The sequence below is a fragment of the Hyperolius riggenbachi genome, chromosome 1 (genome assembly GCF_040937935.1).
Source record: "Hyperolius riggenbachi isolate aHypRig1 chromosome 1, aHypRig1.pri, whole genome shotgun sequence".
In the NCBI taxonomy this organism is placed as follows: domain Eukaryota; kingdom Metazoa; phylum Chordata; class Amphibia; order Anura; family Hyperoliidae; genus Hyperolius; species Hyperolius riggenbachi.
In genome coordinates this window covers 540880064-540904233 of record NC_090646.1, presented here as the reverse complement: position 1 = coordinate 540904233, position 24170 = coordinate 540880064, and the positions used below count along the sequence as shown (strand labels likewise).

Genomic DNA, 24170 nt, shown 5'->3' with positions numbered 1-24170 from the left:
GATCCAGATAACCTGGACTGAGTCTTTTAAACATTATTAAAGAGACTCCGTAACAAAAATTGCTTCCTGTTTTTTATCATCCTACAAGTTCCAAAAGCTATTCTAATGTGTTCTGGCTAACTGCAGCACGTTCTACTATCACCATCTCTGTAATAAATCAACTTATCTCTCTCTTGTCAGACTTGTCAGCCTGTGTCTGGAAGGCTGCCAAGTTCTTCAGTGTTGTGGTTCTGTGATGCATCTCCCTCCTCCAGGCCCCTCTCTGCACACTGCCTGTGTGTTATTTAGATTATGGCAGGTTCTCTCTGCTCTATTATCTTTTACAAGCTGGATAAATTCTCCTCTGAGCTGGCTGGGCTTTCACATACTGAGGAATTACATACAGGAAGAGCTGTCTGCACTCTGCAGGAAGAAAAAGCCTGACACTTCAGTGGAAGATAGCTGCAGGGGGAAAGAAACACACAAATGATCTCTTGAGATTAAAAAGGAAGGCTGTATACAGCCTGCTTGTGTATGGATGTATTTTCTATGTGTGGACATACTGTACATCAACCTACTTCCTGTTTTGGTGGCCATTTTGTTTGTTTATAAACAAACTTTTTAAAACTGTTTTTAACCACTTTTTATGCGGCGAGGAGCGGCGAAATTGTGACAGAGGGTAATAAGAGATGTCCCCTAACGCACTGGTATGTTTACTTTTGTGCGATTTTAACAATACAGATTCTCTTTAAGTCTCATCCCTGACTAGCAAATTTTTTGTTCAAAACTAATGATGAGGTTAATGGGTCATTTTTATTTTGTGACCTTTTTTTTTTTTTTTTTTGCTAAGAACCAGTATTGAAAATATTTATTTGTTATCTTGTGAATATGAGGCTCTTCCTAGTAAATGGGGGCAGTGAAACAGTGAAAAATACTTTTGAAAGAGTATCAGAAAGTGTTTAAGCACCATGGAGTGTGTACGTTCTCCCTGTGTCTGTGTGGGTTTTCTCTGGGCACTCCAGTTTCCTCCCACAACCCCAAAACATACACATACGTTTATATTTTCCAACTGGCAGCATGGTGGCATAGTGGTTAGCACTCTCTCGCCTTGCAGTGCTGGGTCCCCGGTTCGTATCCTAGCCAGGTCAACATCTGCAAGGAGTTTGTATGTTCTCCCTGTGTCTGTGTGGGTTTCCTCATGGAACTCCGGTTTCCTCCCACATCCCAAAAACATACAGATAAGTTAATTGGCTTGCCCCTAAATTGTCCCTAGAATACATTACATACACTACACAATACATACATAGACATGTGACTATGGTAGGGACTAGATTGTGAGCTCCTCCGAGGGACAGTTAGTGACAAGACTATATATACTCTGTACAGCACTGCGGAAGATGTCGGCGCTACATGAATACTAAATAATAATAAGTTCATTGGCTTCACTCTAAATTGGCCCTAGCCCATGATACATACACGACACAATACATACATAGACATATGACTATGGTAGGGATTAGATTGTGAGCCCCTCTAAGGGACAGTTAAGTGACAAGACGGTGTACTCTGTATATCACTGTGGAAGATGCCTGCGCTGTATAAATACTAAATAATAATAATGTTTGGCTCTCTGAAAATGGCCCTCAGTAGAAACAGGAAGCCTTTTCTTAAATAGATCATCAGGGGGCTCTTTATGACTGATATTGCGGTGAAACCCCCTTCCACAGTATGATGTCATGACCATGGTAATGACATCACTGACCATTTGCTGACTGTGAACCTCATTGCATTGTGGGAAATAACAGCTTTTTTCAACTGCCATGCAACCAGGTCCCTCGGTGCATAGAATGCTCAGTAACAAACATTCCATACAGATCACCTGCAATTAAAGATGTCACCGCCAGTGATACATTTCAGAATGTAAATCAGGGAAAGGAAATATTTTACAATGGGCAAACACTGACTAAATAATCTATAAATTAATTTTGTAAAAAAAAAAAAATAAAGCAATTTTATTAATTACAGGTATGTTATTTTTACTACAATTCCTATTTAAGTGCTGAAAAGTTATATTTTAGAGAAGATAAAAATGATCTCCTAGGAGAAAACTCAGGAGAAAAATGTAACTGGATGAGGGCCAAAGTGTCACCAGAAATGATCATGAAACATTGGTTCAGAACACAGGCTTATTGCATGTTTGTGTAGCCTAACTGTGCTTTAACCTTCCTGGCGGTACATTCGGGGTAAGCCGCGCAGGAGGTTTTCTCAGGCCCCGCTGGGCCGATTTGAGTAATTTTTTTTTTTGCTGAACGCAGCTAGCACTTTGCTAGCTGCGTCAGCACTTCGATCGCCGCCGCCCCGCGCCGATTCGCCGCATTCCGCATCGCAGCACAGCCCCCCCCAGACCCCTGCGCTGCCTGGCCTATCAGCGCCAGGCAGCGGCAAGGGGTGGATCGGGAGTCCCTTAGACGTCACGACGTCCATGACGTCGGTGACGTCATCCCGCCCCGTCGCCATGGCGACGGGGAAAGCCCTCCAGGAAATCCTGTTCTTTGAACGGGATTTCCTGATCGCCTATTGCCGGAGGCGATCGGCGGGGCTGGGGGGAGCCCTAGGCTCGCTACATGATTTAAAAAAAAAAAATCAAAAAATGGCTGCGCTGCCCCCTGGCGGTTTTTAATATACCGCCAGGGAGGTTAATAGCCTGAGGTGCATCTGGTAATTAGGAATTTGGCTCAACTCAGGTGGAGACTCCACTGCAATACAAACATTTGGTTGAACCCTGACATCATGTTACTGTGGATGGAGTTTGTATAAGTGGACCTCCAGACACCCTGTCACTAGAGTCACAAGGCTGGTTGGCAAGTTTTTGAAGACTGTGACCAATTTCTGCTGATAGAATGGAAAGTAATTCATATAAACAAGGCTTTACTAAAGGGGAGATTGTGTAGCCCAACAGTGGATGTGCTTGTTGGGTAAACAGAAACGAAATAGCCAGAGGACCTATTTGTTCTTTCCTGAATGCTGAGATTTCACTGTGTTCAGTTGGCTACATTCCCAGCTATTGTTTATTTTGAGATCAGGGATGTCTCCTCTCACACATGTAAACCAAACTGTCACCAGAGGTAACACATTTACCACAGTGGTGGGGTAAGGAGCCCACTTATCTTCATAAAAGTTTAGTGACCAAGATGATAACCGTTCCATACGCAGAGGAGGAATGTACAGAAAGATGTCAGTATATTTATGTGCACTTCTAATAGCTAGCACTGCATTCAGTTATGTGAACTCTTACAGATTACACTAACAGGGCCAACTTTATTTTCAAGGTAAGCACACACAAAGTTTATTTTATTGATTTATTTTTCCTTGGGTTTGGGTAACAGTAACACGTATTAGCTCTGCTCACTCTGTTGCATCAGAGTCCACTCCGGCTGTTCAATGGCTTAGCAGTAGCTATAACTAGGATTGGATATTTGCTTTTATTGCTTTCATATTATATAGGTTTTTATAGTCTTGCAGTATAGGTGATTTTTTATGGCACGTCGGTGTTTGAAAAACAGATTCAGTAACACTGTCCAATAAAAAGCTATCGCCTCCTGCAGAAGTGTTGACATTTTATTTTCTATATCACTTAAAATGCTGGCAAACAGCCAGTCCCCATTAAAATACCTATAAACTAGAGTGCTTATGAAAACGATGCAGAATACATTAAACTCGTATATTATTCTCTAAAGCCAGCTTAAAAATACTCTATTAGTAGTAGGTGGACTCTACAATTCAGTCCATAATTTTAGTATATTCCACTACTTTTATCTGCATTTATGTGTTACATCTTTATCCCAAAGTCCCTGAAGTCCGATTGGAACAGTATGTAGACTGTAAGTAGTCTTATCAGCTCAGTTACTTAAAGTGGGATAAAACTCTGATTAAACATTCAATTAAAATGTGTTTTCCTACTTTTTATTAACCATACAGTTTTCATATTTCCTTTTGTGCACAAGTAGTATTGTTTGTTTACAAAGTACAAGGTCCCAAAGTACAGTTTATCTGCTCTGAAAGCTGCCACTGCATTTTATTGCGTAACTTTATTTATCTATTAAAATATATCTAGTAATCACTTTTAAGCTCTCTGCTTCTACAGCAGAGAAAGCTCATTGCAGCAGTTAGGAATGTATACTGATTGTAGTAGACAAAGGAACGCAAACAAAATATAATGTTAACACCTCTTCGGATGCGGCAATGAACTTTCCATTGAAAAGGAAAGAGCTGTGTTTAACTACTCGAATGCTGTTCTGGTACAATTTTTTGTGGTAGTAGATTTTATGCAGTAAACAATCTTTTAGAGCAAAGAAGAAATGCTAAGTTTCATACCACTTTAAGAAGAGCTTTATTTTCACAGTGGAGGATCTCTGATGGTTTGTGGAGGATACATTCAGCTTTACAATAAATGGAGGCTAACCACTTTTATGATGTGTTTTTTAGAGCAGTTTTTTAACAGGATAATCATCATTAGGCCAGCCAACACATACTGCATTTTGTGGACTATAAGACTCGCTTTTTCTCCCCCAAAAGTGGGGTAAAAAAGTCACTGCATCTTATAGTTCAAATGCAGGGAGTTCCTGACTTGTGAACGTCTGCCAATACAAACCTCCAACCTGCCGCAATGTCAGAGATTCCCTGTACTGTGCCTAGAGGAGGACCCAGGGGGACAAATGGAGGACACAGGGGCATAGAGGAGGGCACAGGAGGGCACAAGGGGGACAGAGGAGAACACAGGGAGACACAAGAGGTACAAGAGGGGCATGAGGTACAAAGGGGGCATAATCCACAAGATGCCCCTTCATCATGGATGCATCAGGTTTAGAGTATATACAGTGTATATATATATATATATATATATATATATATATATATATATAATTTTTTTTTTACCTTGGTTTTTTGTCCTTTAAACCCCGGTGTGTTTTATGGTCAGGAGTGTCTTCTAGTCCAAAAAATACGGTACATTAGTTTCTCAACCATACTGGATGTTTACAGTTTACATTTGAATCTAGTTCAGTAATGACTGGCTTTTGTATTTGGTGATTAGGGTAGAGTTTCATTGGTTATCTCAGGTATAATTCCAGTTATCTATTGGGTAGCAGATGTTCCTGTGTTTGTTCTGTCATAATTGTTCTCCTTGGTATTCCTGAGAAAAGCAGAATGACCTTCTTAGAAGACTGCAGTTGGCAATTCCCTCACTCACATTAAAATACAGTATACAGTAGAATCTCATTATAGTAAACTCTGATATGGTGGACCTCTGGATATAGGAAACTCAGTCCTCAAGTCCCAGCAAATGCTTCTGTATAAATATACAATGTATGACTAATTCGGATATCGTAAACTTCTGATATACTGTAGTAAATTACTTTTCCTGGTCCCTTTACTATAAAGGGATTCTACTGTATACACATGGAATGTATAGTATTCTTTCATTCAAACAATACTGGTTGCCTGGCAGCCTTGCTGATGTCTTTGGCTGCAGGAGTATCTGAATCACACCTGAAATTCAGTCAACACATGCTTGTTCGGGGTCTATGGCTTAAAGTATTAGAGGCAGAGGATCAGCAGGCCAGGCAATCTGCATCATTTGAAAGGAAATAAATATGGCAGCCTCCATACATCTCTCACCTCGGGTTCCCTTTAAGAAAACATCTTTGTGATGTGTGTTCATAATATAAGAACCTATCGCCTTCTTTTTAAAAAGAACCTGAGGTGAGAGGGATATAGAGGCAGCCATAATTATTTCTTTTTAAACAATGCACATTGCCTGACAGTCCTCCTGATCCTGTGTCTGTAATACTTTTAGACATAGACTACAAGAAAGTAAATATGGCAGCCTCCATATCCCTCTCGCCTCGGGTACCCTTTAACACTGCTCAAAGAGAATTCTCTTTGCATTAAAATTGTAAGTTATTTGCATTTTATTGATCATCCCTAATGCTCAATCCTAGAGCTATTGGAAGAGTAGGGAACTCTCCATGAAGTATGTGATAAGGTCCAGTCAAATGTATACTACAGTTAAGACTAGACCTAGAAGTGCTGGATGAAGCTACTAGCTTATGGTAGCGTCTGTCCTGAGATTGTGTCTCTGCAGATCCCTGCTCCATGCCTCACACTATGTTCTTAATTTAATAAGGAGGCTCCACAAATCTCCAGCGGGCATATCATGAGTGAACCAGCAAATCTGGGATGGATTAATTAAAAATGTCTGCTATTAAGTCACTGGATTTGTCACTCTCCGCTGAGTCATATTTACCGCAATTATTTTATTATAATTTTTTTCCAGAACAGAGTGAGTTTATTAAATAAGTGTGTCTGTATGAGACTGCAGTCAAGTGACTGTGTTTTAGCAACTCCTACATTGTTTAAATGTTGACCCAGGTTAGGACTGCAAAATGTTACTGCATAATAGCAAACAATACACAGAAAATGTTTATTGCACTTTTTTCCTGGCAGACTCAAAGCACCAGAGCTGTAGCCACTAGGGCATGCTGAGTAGGCAGTAGCAATGTTAGGGAGTCTTGCCCAAGGTCTCCTTACTGAATAGGCAATGCCAAAATTTGAACCCTGGTCTCCTGTGTCAGAGGCAGAGGCCTTAGGCTGCTTTCACAGTGGGACGTTACAGGCTGACGTTACAGCGCCCTGTAACGCAGCCCTACTCACAGCAATGAAAAATCAATGGGCTGTTCACAGTGCCCACGTTGCGTTACAGTGTAACGCTAGACGTTCTGGGAAAGTGCAGCATGCTGTGCGTTCGTTAGACTGTGTGCACATGCTCAGTAATGGGTTTTTTTTACAGGAGAGGAGGAGCGGAGAGTCCGCTTTCGTACTTAGCCACATGGCTAATTAATATTCACTGCACTTGCAGTGTTTTCTTCCTGGAGCGGCCGCTGATTGGCTGGCGGGACCACGTGATGCGGAGTGTTCCGATCACGTGGTCTCCGCAGTGCATAGGACAGAAAAGGCGCACCAACAGCTGCATAACGCAGCTCTATGTAGCGTCCTCCAACACCACCAGGCGTTGCGTTAGGGGCACGTTATGCGACCTATAACGTCCCCTAAAACACAACGTCCTGGTGGGAAAGTGGCCTCAAAGGATACCAGAACTGAAACGTGACATAATGAAATAGACATGTGTATGTACAGTGCCTAGCACACAAATAACTATGCTGTGTTTCTTTTTTTATTTCTCTGTCTGAAAGAGTTAAATATCAGGTATGTAAGTGGCTGACTCAGTCCTGACTCAGACAGGAAGTGACTACAGTGTGACCCTCACTGATAAGAAATTCCCCTTTTTATCTCTTTATTGCTCTCAGAAGCCATTTTCTGCTAGGAAAGTGTTTTATAGTTGGAATTTCTTATCAGTGAGGGTCACACTGTAGTCACTTCCTGTCTGAGTCAGCACTGAGTCAGCCACTTACATAACTGATATTTAACTCTTTCAGACAGAGAAAGAAAAAAAGGAACACAGCATAGTTATTTGTGTGCTAGGCACTGTACATACCCATGTCTATCTCATTGTGACGATTAATACCACTACTCAGATATCTGATTTCTGGTGATCTGCGGAATCACCAACAATGCAGACGCTATACCCGATTATGTGTGATCCGCAGAATCGCCAATAATGCCAGTATAGCAAGACTGAGAGCAGAGAGTGTAGTGATTGGTGTCACGGTAATTATAATGCTTTAATGAGGCCTCACCAGAGGGGCTGGTGAGGTAGGAACAGTACACTGCTTGTGTATTAACGTACAACCTCCTGCAAGCTGGGGAAACAATACTGAAGAGACAGAATCTCTCGAGGAGCGCGTGATTCAGACTATACTGCAGGCAAATGGACACCCGAGGTGCCGGTGCGTTATACTGAACTGCAGCCTACGAGATACAGTAATATTAAAACAACAGGTACCTAATGAGCAGGTAACTAGGGCTAAACTATAGCCTAGCAGAGCTGCTAAACCAGCGGAGCTGGCGCAGTTAACACCTCACCAGTGGCGAGGGCCCCCTGGCGAGTAGAATGGTCAGATTGGCAGGGCTCGGCAACAGAGAGGTAAGCATCAGTACAGAATCGTGAAACAAGAGAATAGTCGGTAATCAGACAGAGATTCAGCAACAGGTAGGTAGATAGGCGAAAGTACAGGATCAGAAGGCACGATCAGGGTCAGAGTAAAAGCTAAGAGTCATACACAGGAGATCAATACAGAAGCAATAACCTAGTCTGGGTGTGAAATCCTTAGCGTCAACTCCCGGGAACTAGTCTAAACAAATAGTAATAACAGAGTAGCAATATCCTAAGCTTGGGGGTGAGGTCCTTGGTCTCAACCCCCCAGGACTAGTCTAAAGTATAACAGAGTAATCGTAATATCCTAATCTAGGTGTGAAATCCTTGGCATCACACCTGGGATCTAATCTGACAGATAACCGAGCAATAGCAATATCCTAAACTAGGTGTGAAATCATTGGCATCACACCTGGGATCTAATCTGACAGATAACAGAGCAATAGCAACATCCTAAACTAGGTGTGAAATCTTTGGCATCACACCTGGGATCTAATCTGACAGATAACAGAGCAATAGCAATATCCTAATCTAGGTGTGAAATCTTTGGCATCACACCTGGGATCTAATCTGACAGATAACAGAGCAATAGCAATATCCTAATCTAGGTGTGAAATCTTTGGCATCACACCTGGGATCTAATCTGACAGATAACAGAGCAATAGCAATATCCTAATGTAAAGGTCTGAACGCTGACACACAAGCATTCATGACAACAGACAAGGACAGAGTAACAATTCTGGTTTAAATACTGAAAGCAGATTCAAGCAGCCCCGCCCGAAGGGCTGAACCAGCCTGCAAGGTAGATTGACAGGTGGAAGTCAGCTGACCACAATGTCAGCTGATCTGTCTCCTCCGCCCATAAAGGTCCTTTTGCTCCATGCGCAGGCGTGTGGATTTAAGCTGCTGTGCAAGAGAGATTCCTGGCCCCCCTTCGTCAGGAAGCGACACCCGGGATGGCGTGGCCGCAGAGGTGACATCAGGTGTGAAAGCAGCTGCGCTGCTTTCCCCCACAAAGGTATCGTCTTCGATCGTTACACTCATCATGTCACTTCGGGTATCCTTAAACTAGTACACTATCCAGCCCCTCCTGGTCTGTTGGATAACTCATGGTGCTCCCACTGTAGATGCTTGGAGATCAGAAGATCAGGCCATAGTTGTGTCACTGCTGCAAGTGACACAACTATACATTAAAATGCTTTTCAGATAGGAAATGTTTATTTATGTGTTGGTAATACCTTTACAGCATGTGTGTACCTTACATAGGGCTTGATTCACAAAGCGGTGCTAACTGTTAGGACACTTGTGAAAAGCCACTTATCGCGCCTAAAAATCCTTTGCGCACGCTAATTAGCGCAAAGTACCGTGCGCAAAGGCTGGTGCGCATGAAACGAAACCGGCGCACCCGATGCACTTATAACGGCGCATTGGATGCGCCCTAAACATTGCACAGGTGCGCTGTTTAGGACGCATCCAATGAGCCGTTATAGGCGCGTGGGGTGCGCGTTTTCGACAAACCCGGTGCGACGTTTCGTGTACAATGGCCTTTGCACGCGAAAAATTTTCTGCACGCAATCTGATTTACTTTGGTGCGCTCTAAGTACTTAGCACCCTAGTTAGCACGCCCAAAGTCTTTAGGCGTGCTAACTAGGTTAGCACCGCTTTGTGAATCAGGCCCCAAGGAACATAACTGCAATGTACTCCATGTCAATGGGCATGCGTGAGAGGGCCCAAATAATCTGCTGTAATAATGCAGCCTTCACACATACAAGCCTTGGTTGAACTTAGCCTTGCATAGTTTAGAGAAATATGCAAGCCACCTGCACAGATTATAGGTGAAAGGCTGTTAAAGTTATAATCAACATACAGAATGAAGAATTTTCTCTGCCTCCCCCTAAGGCCTGGTAGCTGCATATTTCATATGAAATAATATACGGTACATACCTAAAGGTTAGATGAAAGTGAGAAAGATTTACTGCCATACAATTCTCTACGTCTCTTACAGGCTACAAAAGATCTGTCATAATCCAGGTCTCCTAACAGTCATCTTCTTCTAATGCTACAGTGTCCTGGGCTGCTGCACAAGGGGCATTCACAGTATTTTTCTGACTTACAGATAAGTCAGGACTCCATCAGTGATGATTCATTACTTGGAGTGTCTGGATTTAATAGGACAGGTAGTATTAGAAAGCAGTGTAGGCATCAGGGGCTAACTATACTGGACTGGTGGTGGTGGTGGGCCGGGAGCTAGGGGGCCCTGGTCCTGTATATCATTATGCGAGCACAGAGGAAGCTTTATTATACATTACTTGATCCTAGCATGCGCGTCTCCTCCACTTCTTGGTCAGTTTGCAAGTGCCATGCAGCCAGCCAATCACCATGTGGGGAATGAAGCTGCATGGTGATTGGCTGCCTGCACAGCACTTACAAACTAAGCAGGAAGTATAGGAGAGGCATGCGTCGGGAGCAGGTAATGTATAAAAACACAATAACGCTCTTCTGCTCTCTGCATAATAATGTATATGACTGCCCCCCCCCCCCCCATCTCTGGGCCCTCCCCCAGCGCGGCCTAAAGTTATGCCAGTGGTAGGAAACCTTGTGCTACCCTTGAAGTGCCCATACTGGCAGACTTAAGCTGAGCTTCTCTGAAGCTGAGGTCATCACAACATGAAACCTCAGAGATAGTCAACTTACCTCATTCCATGTAGGAGATTGAAGGATTTTTTTTGTAAAATGTTGTTAAAGTTAATATGTGCAGACAGAGCGCACATTAAGTTAACCAGATTTAGGCAATTTACATAGCAAGTTATGTAAATATGTGACCCTTTTAGAAAACTATACATACATTAACACTTTGCACTTTAAAGTTCATACACCGCTTATTTCACAGACGGCAATAAAAGTACTATTCATATATGTGTGCAGTTTGGTGAGCTCACACCCTTTAAGCACCTCCTTTTATTCAGCCTATAAAAGTACCTTGGGAAAGAGAATAGTCCTGAGGAGTATCCATGTGGAGTAATTCCTGCAGACAGATAAAGAGTTGACAGATGTTGAAAGTGGTGTTTCTGGCCCTTTAAATATACAAAATGTATGGGGGATTGCAATCTGGTACTGCTACAGAAATAACTTAAAGGAAAGAATAATGTATACATTTCAGCTCCAGTGTGCCTTTAAATGAATGTTAGTGGCAAAACATTCACTGTAGTGCTTGATTCCTAACCCCAAGTGTATATAAGCCGGCAGACATTTAAATGCATTTGCCTTAAGTAACTGTCAGGACGACGCTTTGTGCTTTTGGAGAGTTTCCAATATGAAGTCTGTCTGGTTCAACACAGATTAAATATATCTGGAAAAAAATAAGGGAGAAGGGCCTCGATTCATCATTCTCTTTGAGATAACTTTTTCCAGTTTGTTAAATTACCGAATTCGAAGTTTAGCGATTTCTAGTTGTATTCATCAAGGTTTTTCCTCATTCGGTGTGAATTCGATAACAATTCGGTAACCATTCGGTAACGTGTCGATATTTCCATTTTACAGTGGTACTTTAACACAAGGCCATAAGATTCCCATGGAATTGTGGGTAAAAGGCAGTCCTTTGAGCACTACGTAGCAACATTCTGAATAGGGCTTTACACCTGGACCAGGATTCTGAAAGTGGTTGGGACAATCCCACAATTTGATAGGAGCCTTTTCTAAAAAATTATAGTGCAGCTAGCAAATTAGTTAACCCTGACACTGCCTGTGTTCTCTTACAAGATGATTCAAGAGAAATGCAGATGTCCTGTTATAGCAAATAAATCTATTCTCTTACAAATTGATATGGTTGCAGACCTTATTCTTGCCCTTCTGTGCCTTTGAATCACTCTCAGCTGATACATAACCACTTCAAATGGCTCCATCTTCTCTGTCAGCAATGATCTGACAGGAATAACGACAGAGCAGTGAAGGAGATAACTAATCCTAAATGTAACGCTAAACCATGCCCACTTTCTTTTTCATGAATTGCACTTTATTCCGTTTTAGCAAATCGTTACCGAATCGTTACCGAATGTTCGCTAACAGCTGTAGATAACTTTGATGAATCCTGAAATGAAGTTAACAAATTTGGTATTTTACTAAACTGTTGTTAACAAATTTGCTAAGTGTTGATGAATCGAGGCCAAGGAGTTCTCCAGGACACCTTCCAGTCATAAATAAAGCATAATCATTTGGACACAATATCTAAAAGCAAATGCAGTCAGCTCTACTAATATTTTATGCATTTTTAGCCTTTGAATGCGAGCATCAGTCCTATATTTACAAATGATTCCAGTTATATAACGAGTGATAGAATGCACAAATGTAGCCTGCAGAAATATTGCTGAAGACATTTGAGAATGGATGTGGCTACATGGCTCCCTTGTAGGAATGTCAGCGTTGGCCTGATCCAGATCTTATGTCAGTGTTTCAGCTAAGCCGAGCACTTAAGAAATGTATATTTTATCCAGTATGTTAACTCTCTAACTCCAAGGTTATATATTCATATATCATATATACTAACTATAGATAGTAAAACCCCATTATCCAGCACCAACGGGGATTGGCTGATGCTGTATAAGGCCTGGTTCACATTAGCGTTCCCTGTCCGGATCCGCCTGATCGGATCCAGACCGTATACTGTACAGACGGAACGTACGCTCCGCATAGCAATGCAAAGTCTATGCGGACGTTCCATACACTCCGGAGCCGGATCGGATCCGGATCCCGGAGGCTTTTTGGGTCCGGATCATCCGGCCCACGCACCCGGACCGGATCCTGACTGCACCATCCGGATATGGAAACCTATGGGGAACGGAAAGCACAGAACACACAGGATACGAACACCTGACGTTCTACCCCACTTCCTATGTGGATTCTAGCGGCCATTTCGGATGGGGACACATGGGCAGCATGCTTGTTTCGGGTGTGTGATTTGGCCACTACTACAGCCTTAGAGATAATCAGCACCGCCAGGCAACTGGTATTGTTTAAAAGGAAAAATCCATAGCCTCCTCAGTTTAGGTTCCCTTTATATGACAGTGTGTTTGATTAGGCTGAAGTTCAACCTTTAATGTTTAAATGCAGTAATTAACTACTTGTCGACTGCTCCAGTGCGGCAGCCCCAGGACCGCTCCACGCCGATCGGCGTGAACGGCCGTCTATGGGGCTAGCAGGAGATTGCGCGTATGTTGCGCGCGCATCTCCTGCTTGGGGGACGGAGCTCTGCTCCGCCTTTAGTCTCCGAGCAGCATCGCCGCTTGGGAGACTGATAGGCAGAGAAACCGCCGTCGAATTACTTTGTACAGTGCTGCAATCTGCAGCAGTACTGTACTGACACGGCTGTACCCCTGGCCCACAGGAGAGAGATCGGCTCTTATAGGCTGAAGCCTATGACAGCCGATCGCGTCATTGGCTGGCTGGAGGGAGGGAGGGTAATGTAAAAAAATATATATATATTTATTTTTAAATAGTAAATTTTATTTAAAAATAAATAACATAAATATAAACAATGTGATGGCAATTAGACCCAACCATCAGAGAACTCTGTTGGTGGGGGGAAAGGGGGGGGGGGGGGGGAATCACTGGTGTGCTGTGTTGTGCGGCCCTGCAGCTTGGCCTTAAAGCTGCAGTGGCTCAATTAACTAAAAAAGGCCTGGTCTTTTAACACCGCGGTCCCCAAGTGATTAATTAAAAACAAATTAAGACAGGGGACATATTTAACTGTAATGCAACAGAGGTTTATTACTGTATAAAGAAGTGTAAAAGTTGATTTATGCATCTTGCAAGTCCAGGATTTTTTTTCTGGTTGCTTGAGAATTCTGGTTAACGGAGTTCTGGATAATGGGGGTTTTAGTGTGCGTGTGTGTATCAGCATAATTGGTTCATGCCATCCTCTAGAAGCCACTTGAAGCCAGCCTTTGGCATTGTTGTTTGTGCATTGTATAGATTAAAGAAGGTCAATAGTTCATATAATTTAGTTCTGGGACACTGAGACTGTGTGAAAGACTGTATCATTGATATGAGATAATACAGCATTAAATGTGTTTTTTTAGCTTTTAAAAACAACATGACATCCTAGGATTCTAAAAAAAAAAAAAAAAGGAATTTACAGGAGTAGGAAGATGAATATAATTGTTTATCTCATCAGTTTATTTTCACCTTGTTTTTTTAAAGCTTTCACATCAGCATAAAGATCAGAGAGACTGTAATGTGCTCAGTGTTAAAAAACAAGTGACACCCATGCTAACCTAGAAATAAAAAACCCATATATACAGTTAGTAGATACATACTAGTTCTACTTACATAACAGATGTATTGCACTGTCCACGTCATTATTCCTGTGAATTTTATAAAGGAAAAGCAGAGAATCCTATTCTAGACAGTTTCCATCTTGGTTACCTTTGACCTCCTGACATCATTTCCTCCCTCACTCTTTTTTTCTCCTCTTGCTATTTGTGTATTCGTTACCCACCCTCCTCCCAGAGTCTTCAGACACTCCCACTGAGGTCTATACTAGGAAGCGCACCGTCTTATGTCATTAGAAGGAGTTGGAAATAATGGGAAGAGGATTACTATATTATAGATAAAAAGACCCCCCAGCATGCAACTGTTTGGCAATGGCAATTAAAGGGCCAGTGCTCCTAAGGTATGTGATTACTCCAAACCATAACATCAGAAAAAGTTTTGAAAGTTTTAAATGCAGGATTAGCATCTTTATCACTTAATACACTCAGACCAGTTGCTGTTGAAATTAGATTTTTATGGTGACAATCCCGCTTTAAGGCAATTGCAGCAGTACTAACATAAGGGATTGCAAAGTGCCTAGTGCCTCCGCTTGGCAAATCAGGGTCTCAGAGAGGTCAATTATTCAGTGTTCTTCATGAAGCATAGTTGGAGACCTGCCAGCAGCTTATATATGTAAAGTATCTAAACAAAGAGTACTACTTTTGCATGGCGTTCTGTTTTAAAAGCGACATTTTCTTTCAAACTTTTAAATGAAACAGATACAAGCTTTTACCAGCAGATCTTCTGTATCATAGCATGCACTTAACATTTACGAGTCCCTTGGGAAGGGTTCCCGCATAGTCTCTACATGCCATTATCTGCACATCATTTAACAGCGGGTATAAACCAGTCTGTAAAGTGTCCAAGCGCCTAAGCACATGGAACAACAAACACTAATGAACTGGAAAAAGAAATGTTAGAAGTCCATAGTATGTGACTACATACTTCTATGAAGGACAGCTGTAGCCTTTCTCCTTTTATAAGAGGAAACCTGGGCCGACTAGCCATTGCGCTAATTAGCGTGCTACCAGAAAACCCAGAGCAACCGCAGCCCGGTAACCGGAAACCTCACACGACTTATATAGATAAATACTTTTAACACATAGCCCACTAGGGATTTGGGTACCTTTTCTGTGTAAATCGGGAAAATCACAGACCACACATTTTCTCTCAGGGATTTCCATTCTATATCAAAAAGAGACGGGTCCAAAGCAATCACGGCTTCCTCTGTAAGAAGTGACCATGAGATTATGATTGAAGAAATGTTTCCACCAAAAGTAATGTAACACCACTGGGAAAAGTCCAGCTTCTAAAGGGAAAAGTTAAAATTACATCTGACAAGACGCCATTACGAGTGAAGTTTGGTGAGATGGTCTTACATAACTGCCGAGAGATTATGCACAGCTCCACATAATCACCTCAGCGGGCCGCCATCTCCTAGCATCACTCAATGAACGGAGCTGTGGAATGGGTAATTGGAATACCGTGGACGTATTACTTTAATTTTTCATGACTTCTTTTTTTTTTAATCATAGTGTAAGATGCACATGTCACAGTGCACAGTGGGTAAGACATTCTTTGCGTGTCATTAGTAACACTGATTTTCCAACTTCATTCACTCCGGAATGCAGACCTTTTGGCCATTGCATTATTTTTCTTTAGACATTTCCCTGTCTAGTAATGGGGTAATGGATTTAAGTGAGCATTGTGAGTTTTCAAAAAAAAATTTTTTTAAATCAGATCCAAACTGTTAGTGTGGCCAAGCAACAGAAGATGGATGAGGGCTTAAAGGACACCTGATGTGAGAGGGCTATGAAGGCTGACATATTTATTTACTTTTTAAACAATACATACTGCCTGGCTGTCCTGCTGATCATCTGTCTTTAATACTTTTAGCCATAGACCCTGACCATGCATGCAGATCAGATATTCCACTCAAGTTTTACAGGATTTGCTACACAATAAACAACAATTTCTGATCTATAAACCCCGGGGGTCTTAATGTAAATAGTGTTAAATCAGTCGAAGGTACATAGATCCAGGTCTCTATGATAGATGTCGCCAAAGCAGGGAGACATTAAATGTACCAGATCCTACCCTCGTTTAGTATAATCCTTGTATTTTTTTGTACAGCTACAATTTTAGATATCAATAAAAGTTATGTTTTAGAAGCAACCTCATAGGGTTATAATTGTGCTAGGATTTGCTACACACCTGCCTCCCATAAGGCTTTGGGTCGAGAAGGCAAGCGACAGGCTGGGCCACACCTCCTTCCCATAGGGCTTTGTAATGTGAGGGTGAGCGGCACATATTGCTTCCTTCCATAACAAAGTGCTATATGGTACAATGAGGGTGAGCGGCACATATTGCTTCCTTCCATAACAAAGTGCTATATGGTACAATGAGGGTGAGCGGCACATATTGCTTCCTTCCATAACAAAGTGCTATATGGTACAATGACAGTAATGTCACAGAGAGCATAGGAAGATGCCAACCTATAGAACCAATGACCTATTCTTTTTTTAATCGCTATGAAACGAATTGTTTTCTATTTATGTATATAATCATGATGTAAACAAAACAAATGTCATCTGGTAGTGATAGAAAATGAAATCAGTACAAAATAAGCTGATCAGTAGAGTGTCTTGGTAATAAATTCGCTTTTTTTGCAATGTGATGTCTACCAGCAGCATTCATGGACATAAAAAAATGTTGAATGGAACTGCTTGTCATGTATTTTTACACATTAAATGAAGTGGTTGTGCATGCAGAATGAAGGTTTTTCTTTCTTTTCCTTTAATCCAGACAGGCCAGCTGGAGTGTGTGCGATGGATGGTTAGCGAGACAGAAGCCATTGCAGAGCTAAGTTGCTCAAAGGATCACCCAAGCCTTATCCATTATGCAGCTAACTATGGTCAGGTATGTAGCCAATCTGTTTTGTTGTATCTGAGTGGTAAGTGCCGCTGGAAGAGTGGCACGCCATTGGATGAGGTTTTTCCATAGCATATGTGATGATCCACTCAGCTGGCTGCGCAGGCAGCCAGCTGTTTGACCATTCCTTATGTCTGAGAGATGCAGGTCTCTGGAGAAGAGACCTGGCTTCATATTGCAACCTGCAGAGTTGCTTTGCTGAGGGATTTGCATACATGCAAATTGCCCAGCTGTCTCCTTTGTGGGCTGGCACTATATAAGGCTCCTGCTGACCAGAAGGCTTCGCTGGTCATAACGGTTTGTTAACACACTCCTGGAGTGTCAGCCTTCTCTGTTGGATTGTTTAAGATTAGCTTAGAGTAATTCTTAGGACTGCGCTAGGCATCCTTGTTAGGAGCAATCAGGACTGTATTATCTGTTTGCCTTGTTCTGTCTGGGAGTGTAGGCCGGAGCAGCGGTTGCTACCCGGTAACTCCTTCTGTCTTGCGATTGTGCTGTCGCCAGCGGCGGTCGACAGGAGATCGTTCTGTCTGTCTGGATCGCACTCGCCCTAGCGTTAGAGGCGGTGGATTCTTGTGGTCTGTATCTTGGAGCTAACCTTAGCTACGGTCGCTTCTGGTTACTCCTTCTGTCTGTTGTGTGCTTGGATCACACTGCTCTGACGGAAGAGCAGTGGATCTTTCTCGTACTTGGTTCGCACTGGCTCTGACAGTAAGAGCAGTGGTTCCTGTGTGACTCATTCCTGTTGTTCGTTTGTATGTCTGTCTGTCTACGCCTGCTGGTGCCTGCGGTAAGGCAACCGTGTAGCAAGCGTGTCTGTCTTGTGTTGGTTAGTTAGGCGTGCTTGTCTCTGTTGTGCTTATCACGCGTTCCCAGCCTGTCGGCGGCTGTTGCGAATGAGTGCGGTGTTCGTGTTTAGTTAGCGTTTGTTATTTTCCTTATCTTCTCATTGTATGATTTGCTGTGCCTTTGCTACTCTCGTGCTCTGCCTTGCTGTAGCCTTGTGTCACCTCTGGCAATCGCCTCTCTCGCGATTGCGTTCCTACTTCATATCTGCTGTTGTGTATGCACCGTCGCGGGTTGGCGACTAGATTGGTGCACACACATACAATCTGTCCCTTTGCTCATTCTCATTCGCAATCGTTTCTCAGGCGATTGCGTTCTCACTCGGTTTCCTCTGTTGGGTGTCCACCGTCGCGGGTTGGCGGCTAAATTGGTGCACACACATACAATCTGTCCCTTTGCTCATTCTCATTCGCAATCGCTTCTCAGGCGATTGCGTTCTCACTCGGTTTACTCTGTTGGGTGTCCACCGTCGCAGGTTGGCGACTAGATTGGTGCACACACATACATTCCTCCTCTGTGCTTATTCTGTCTTGTGTCACTGTTAGCAATCGCTATCTCCTGCGATTGCCTTCTCGCCTGCTCTTTATGGTTGTGTGTTTGTCATCGCTGGGTGGCGACTAGATTGGTGGACACACATACCCTCTGTCACTTCACTCTCTCTTTAAGGGCTACCTTGCCCTGTGTTCTTCCCTTCGTACAATTCCTGTCTGGCGTCTGTGGCAGGGCAGATGATCTGTTCCTCTGCACTCCACAGCTCCATCTGCCGACAGGAATTTCCTCTACAGGTGCATTGCACCTTTTGCTGGGTTCTCTCAAATTATACGCTTGTGGAGGATTTCCGCAGTGTCAGCGCGCGTCCTGGGCGCTGACCACGGAGAGAATTCCACAATCGTTACAGCATATATATCATTTTAGAAATGCATTTTTTTATGAACTTTTTTTTCCAGTTGATTGAAATTTTTGAAAGATCTGACCAGTCACACTATTGTGTCTTATTTTCCCACAATAATAAAAAAGAGGGATTGAAAAATCCCAAAAAAGAAAAATAGTAAATTCTGAGTTTTTGGATACGCTGTGCAATCAATCATTTTTGTCAAAAATTTTGAAAATTGAATCTTTTTACTATATTGTGTGGTCACCTTTAGTGGTGTAGCTAAAGAGCTATGGGCCGGGATGCAAGTTTACATTGGGGCCCCCATGTACTCTACACATAACAATTGATATGACGCACCAAATGGCAACTACAATGTCAGAGATGCAAGAAGGGGATGGGGAGCAGTTTTTTAATAATTACCACTATTCAAAGTGTCTATAGAAGTGATTATTATGAGCACAGGACCAATAGAAGCTAATATTGCATTGAGGGAAGGCCCAACGGGGCCCCTCTGGCTCAAGGGCCCAGATGCGGTCGCAACCTCTGCACCCCCTATTGCTACGCTACTGGTCACCTTATACCTTACCATATTTGGGGCACTTTGGTGAGAAACTGTCAGTGACTGAGCCAAGTACATGTAGTATGATTATTAATATAGCACCAGAAACGTTCATAGAGCTGTATGGAGTACTAGTATTGACAGCTTGGCTGAATGTTCATATTCACTGCCATAGTGAAGGGTAGGGAGGCAGGGGAAAGCAGTTGAAAGTAGCTGAGGAAATCCATCCTGGCCAGCCAGTTTATCATCACATCTAGCTGTGCCAGGAACTCTGGGAATGCATTAGATATTGGCTATTGTTTCGATGTCTTTGCACATGTTAAGTTTTAAAGCAGTCTTGAAGTGTCAATGAAATAAAAGCCTTTCAAAGAACTGAAGCAGAAAGCACAGTGGTGCAGACATCAGCTGAGCCAATACTCACTACGTGACCAAGTCTGCCTTCACTGCACTGTAGTTCAGCTCATAAAAAGTCTGTGGATGGAAACAGCAGGTAATAAGACTGAGCACTGGTGACTTTTTCTTAGCGACTGTATCTTAGATGAATTACGTATCGTTAAAGGTTTATTCCACCTATGACTTTGGGTCAATCCTTTATTCCTGGGCAGTTCATTGCATCATTTATTATACTGGCCTTGTAGCCAAATGCAGGATGCAAGTCCTGCTCCCTTGGTAGTGATAGTGGGGGTGCCGGAGGGTGTGACGCAGGATCTCAGTCCAGCACATCTCACCTCTGCTGCCTGGAGAGGGATAAGGGATTTATTAGTCATTTAGCACAGCAGGTTTCACACAAGATTTAATGTCATTGTTGGGCATTTTAAAGCATAATTCATATCTTGTAAATGTGTTTTAATATATGCAGATGCTTTGCTCTCTGGGACATCAGAGTAAATGCCTAGATTAAATGTCCTACATAAGGAATAACATTTAACTTCAACATAACATACATTACAAGTAAAAGCCAGCCTTAAAGTGTACCTGAGATGGGGGATTAGCAATAAAATATACATACAGTACCTGGGGCTTCCTCCAGCCCCTCTCCATCCTGATTGCTCATCCTCTTCTCCCGCTCCGTTTACCCTCAACTGGCCCTGTAAAATCCGCCAGTCGCCCAGACGCGCTTTCCTGTCTCGCCCCCCTTGCTGGAGGGAATGCTCCAGGCGACATGAATGCAGTGGGAGCCTGTGCGGCCGGTTGGCCCTGGACCAGAGCACTTTCCAGGGCCAATTGTGGGTGAACGGAGAGGGAGAAGATGATGCCGTGGTAGCAGTCAGACCAGAAGGGGCTGGAGGAAGCCTCAGGTATGTATATTTTATTGCTAATCCTCATCTCAGGTTCCTTTTAAGGCTACATTTGCATTGCGTTCCCTGTAAAAGCAGAAGTGCAACCAAATGTAAAAGTCACTACTAGTCTTAATTATGGTGTGTTAAAATCAGGGCTGTGGACTCGGTACAAAAATCTGCCAACTCCGACTTCTCAGTTTATGAAATCACCCACTCCAACTCCGTGTACCCAAAATGGCTCCGACTCCTCAACTCCGACTCCATAGTCTAATACTTACCAGGGCTGTGGATTTTGTACAAAAATTATCCGACTCCAACTCCCGTCTCCGACTCCTCAGTTTATGAAATCTCCGACTCCGGGTACCCACAATTGCTCCGACTTTGACTCCAACTCCGACTCCACAGCCCTGGTTAAAATGATAAAAGAAGCAGCATATTATTTTGGATGTTTTCCTCCTGCCATTAAAACCTACCTCTTCCTGCTCATTAACACCATAACAACTACAGAAAGCTGCATCCAATATATCTTTAATAAATATACATCCAAAAGCTGTGGGAAGCCATGAAACATGTTACTGTCCTTGACAGTTTACATTATTAATAAATACTCACTAATAGTAATTATAGCTCCCCATTCTACATTCTGGCTTTCAGTTGTATACCTCAAGCTAAACCAGGTGGCCACATTTTTGCAGCTTGACTCTTAATAGTAGAAAGGAAAAATACAACAGAACTCTTTAATTTTTTTACCATGGGTAGACAGACCAAGGAACCCAAAAGTAGACTTCTACTTCTTGAAGTTCGCAACTTCGCACGAGGTACAAGAATCTGTAATTATTCAGCTTACTATCATCTATTAAGAATTCAAAAACCCAAATTATCTGTTTACTGTAGACTTACCCTTCAGTGCTTAACTGTAGGCTGGGTTCCCACTTGATTCGGACTCCTACAGCCAGCAGGAGCGGACAGTGTAGTTTCTGCTCCGATGGTCTGCTTGTAGTCTAGATGGAGGCTGGGGCAGATGCATTTTCACCATAGGCTATATGGGAAAAGCATCCACTCTCTGGTAACATTTTCAAGAACAAGAGCAAGAGGGTGTGCCACTTAAGGTAACGGATCCATTGCAGACTTACAAGTTTATAAAATAGGATCCATTCACTGTCTTTTTAAAAAAATATATTCATAAAAATGACCATTTTTGCTGTAATGGCAACAATGCCTGGAGATACTCCAAGAAGAAGGTCCACCATATAGTCCGCCCTGGTGCAATGCGTACAGTATACACAAGGCTATTATGTAGATAAGACAAACAACATTTATATTGCACTTTTCTCCAGGCAGACTCAAAGCACCAGAGCTGTAGACACTAGAGCACACTCAGTAGGCATGGCAGTGTTAGGGAGTCTAACCCAAGTGTACCTTGCTGAATAGGTGCTGGCTTACTGATCAGGAAGAGCTGAGGTTTGAACTTAGGTCTCCTGTGTTGGAGCCCTTAACCATTACACTTTCCAGCCACAGGTCAATTTCTCCTCAGATGCATGCAAACAGGATATAATATCCCAGCACATCACTGTTGCATATGCATTTGATAATAGTGTAACCAATGCTTTAATTCCAATCACAGGAGTTAGGGCCCATTTCCACTATGTCCGAATATGCAGCATTTCCCGCATGTGAGCCAGACGGGAAAATGCTGCCTATCCAGACAATAAGTTTACCATCTGACTTGCATGCTGATGCAATTTGGACGGCATGCTGCAGTTTGCAGCAGCATGTATCCAAATCCCTGTAGCCGTGCATGGTACAGGTGCAGAAGCATGAGTGCCACATCTTATTCAGAAATGGATGTGTCATTCAGGGGAAAGCGACCATTTGACATTCAGTAGGAATGCTGAATGTTTTGACCATGCAGAGGTTGGATGTAAACATGTAGGAGCATTTGTTGGAAAATTATAGCATAGGAAGGTTAAACCATGTATAAAACTAGCTTTCTCCTTTCAGCATGCTTACCTGAAATATGGCTTCCACAAAGGATGTGGTTATTCAACATCTAGTGAAAAGCAAATTAATATGAATGTAGATTAACATCATCATTAACATAAGGGAACAACTTTTCAGTGTAAACAAATCAAGCACATGAATAAAACTGTAACAAAACTCAAACAAAAGGTATAACTCGACAAAAGCCTTTCTTGTTCCAAGTCTTCAGCAGCGAACAGTATAGAAGTCTGTAGAAGCCATTCTGAACGTTCTACAGCTTGATGCATATACCAGAGGGGAAATGAAATGCTAGATATTTAATGCATAACAGTTGTTAAGTGGCCTCATAAAACATCGCCTTATTCCCTCTGCCATTATAGCTGGCTTTCAGTGTCCTCTTTTTTACAGCATCACATTAGAAGTGTGTTCTTTCTGCTGAATGATATCTTCCAAATTTCCTCACACAGGAAAAAATACTACTGTGGCTGCTTCAGTTTATGCAAGAACAAGGGATTTCTCTGGACGAGACGGACAAGTGTGGGAACAGTGCGGTGAACATTGCATCTCAGCAAGGATATCTCGGTTGCATTCAGGTAAACCATTCTTTTACTGCAAAATTGTGCATTTATTCTGTCTAATCTATAATTAAAAGAATAAATTAAGACATTTTTTAGAATATACACTAACAGCATTGGTATGTATGTTAATGACTGACATACTTCAATTGCTGGGCCATTCACATTTTCTGCCACCCCGGTCCCTGCCATCCTTCAAAAAAATATTCAAAAATTGTGTTGAAATAATTATAAACAGGAAAAGACTTCCTTCTCATGCCACTCCTACTTCCCTCCCACATCGTCCCTCTAGCTGCCCTTTCCCAGCCCTTTCCATGCTCGCTTACATCCTTCATGCTTGTCCCAGCACAGAGGGTAAGCTGGGACATGCAGTAGCTGCAAGAACTAGGAGGACCCACGCTTGGAGGATGGCCATGGTGAGCCGATCCAGGGTCTGCACCATATTGGAAATGGAGGATCTACTTTCTAAAAAGAAAATGAGTGACCAGGGGCCAGGGAGAACAGCTATTTTGAAAGATAATTAGAGATGGTCATTTTAATATTTATTTTTTTTGAAGGGCAACTGACTTCATTATATGGTTTAGGATTAGTGCTCCAGTCGCTATTGTAGTATTAACATTTTTTGCACTGGGCGCATTGTTCATTATTGTATTTTATTAATTTTAACATACATTTATTTTTTGAGGGGTACCTGACTTTAGGTTTCCTTTAATATGAGGCTTTCAATTTG

At 42.5% G+C, this 24170-nt stretch overlaps 1 protein-coding gene and 1 long non-coding RNA gene across 9 annotated transcripts in view; one reads left to right on the top strand and one right to left on the bottom strand.

Annotated features, from left to right (window-relative positions):
- Positions 1-24170, top strand: part of SNCAIP (synuclein alpha interacting protein) — a 309420-nt gene that overhangs the window by 237960 nt on the left and 47290 nt on the right. For all 7 annotated transcript variants that reach the window (XM_068246969.1, XM_068246983.1, XM_068246960.1 and 4 more), the window contains 2 exons: positions 17201-17314; positions 23333-23458. In XM_068246969.1, the coding sequence (XP_068103070.1) occupies positions 17201-17314; positions 23333-23458 (240 nt within the window). The remainder of the gene's footprint in view (positions 1-17200; positions 17315-23332; positions 23459-24170) is intronic.
- Positions 5086-24170, bottom strand: part of LOC137525792 (uncharacterized) — a 32910-nt gene continuing 13825 nt past the window's right edge. Inside the window, exons 3-5 of one of the 2 annotated variants that reach the window (XR_011023016.1) lie at positions 22896-22935; positions 11069-11114; positions 5086-5170 (exon numbers count right to left, since the gene is read on the bottom strand). This is a non-coding gene — a long non-coding RNA (uncharacterized lncRNA). Of the gene's footprint in view, positions 5171-11068; positions 11115-20117; positions 20343-22895; positions 22936-24170 lie in introns of those variants that run through there. The other variant, XR_011023015.1, reaches the window with a different exon arrangement.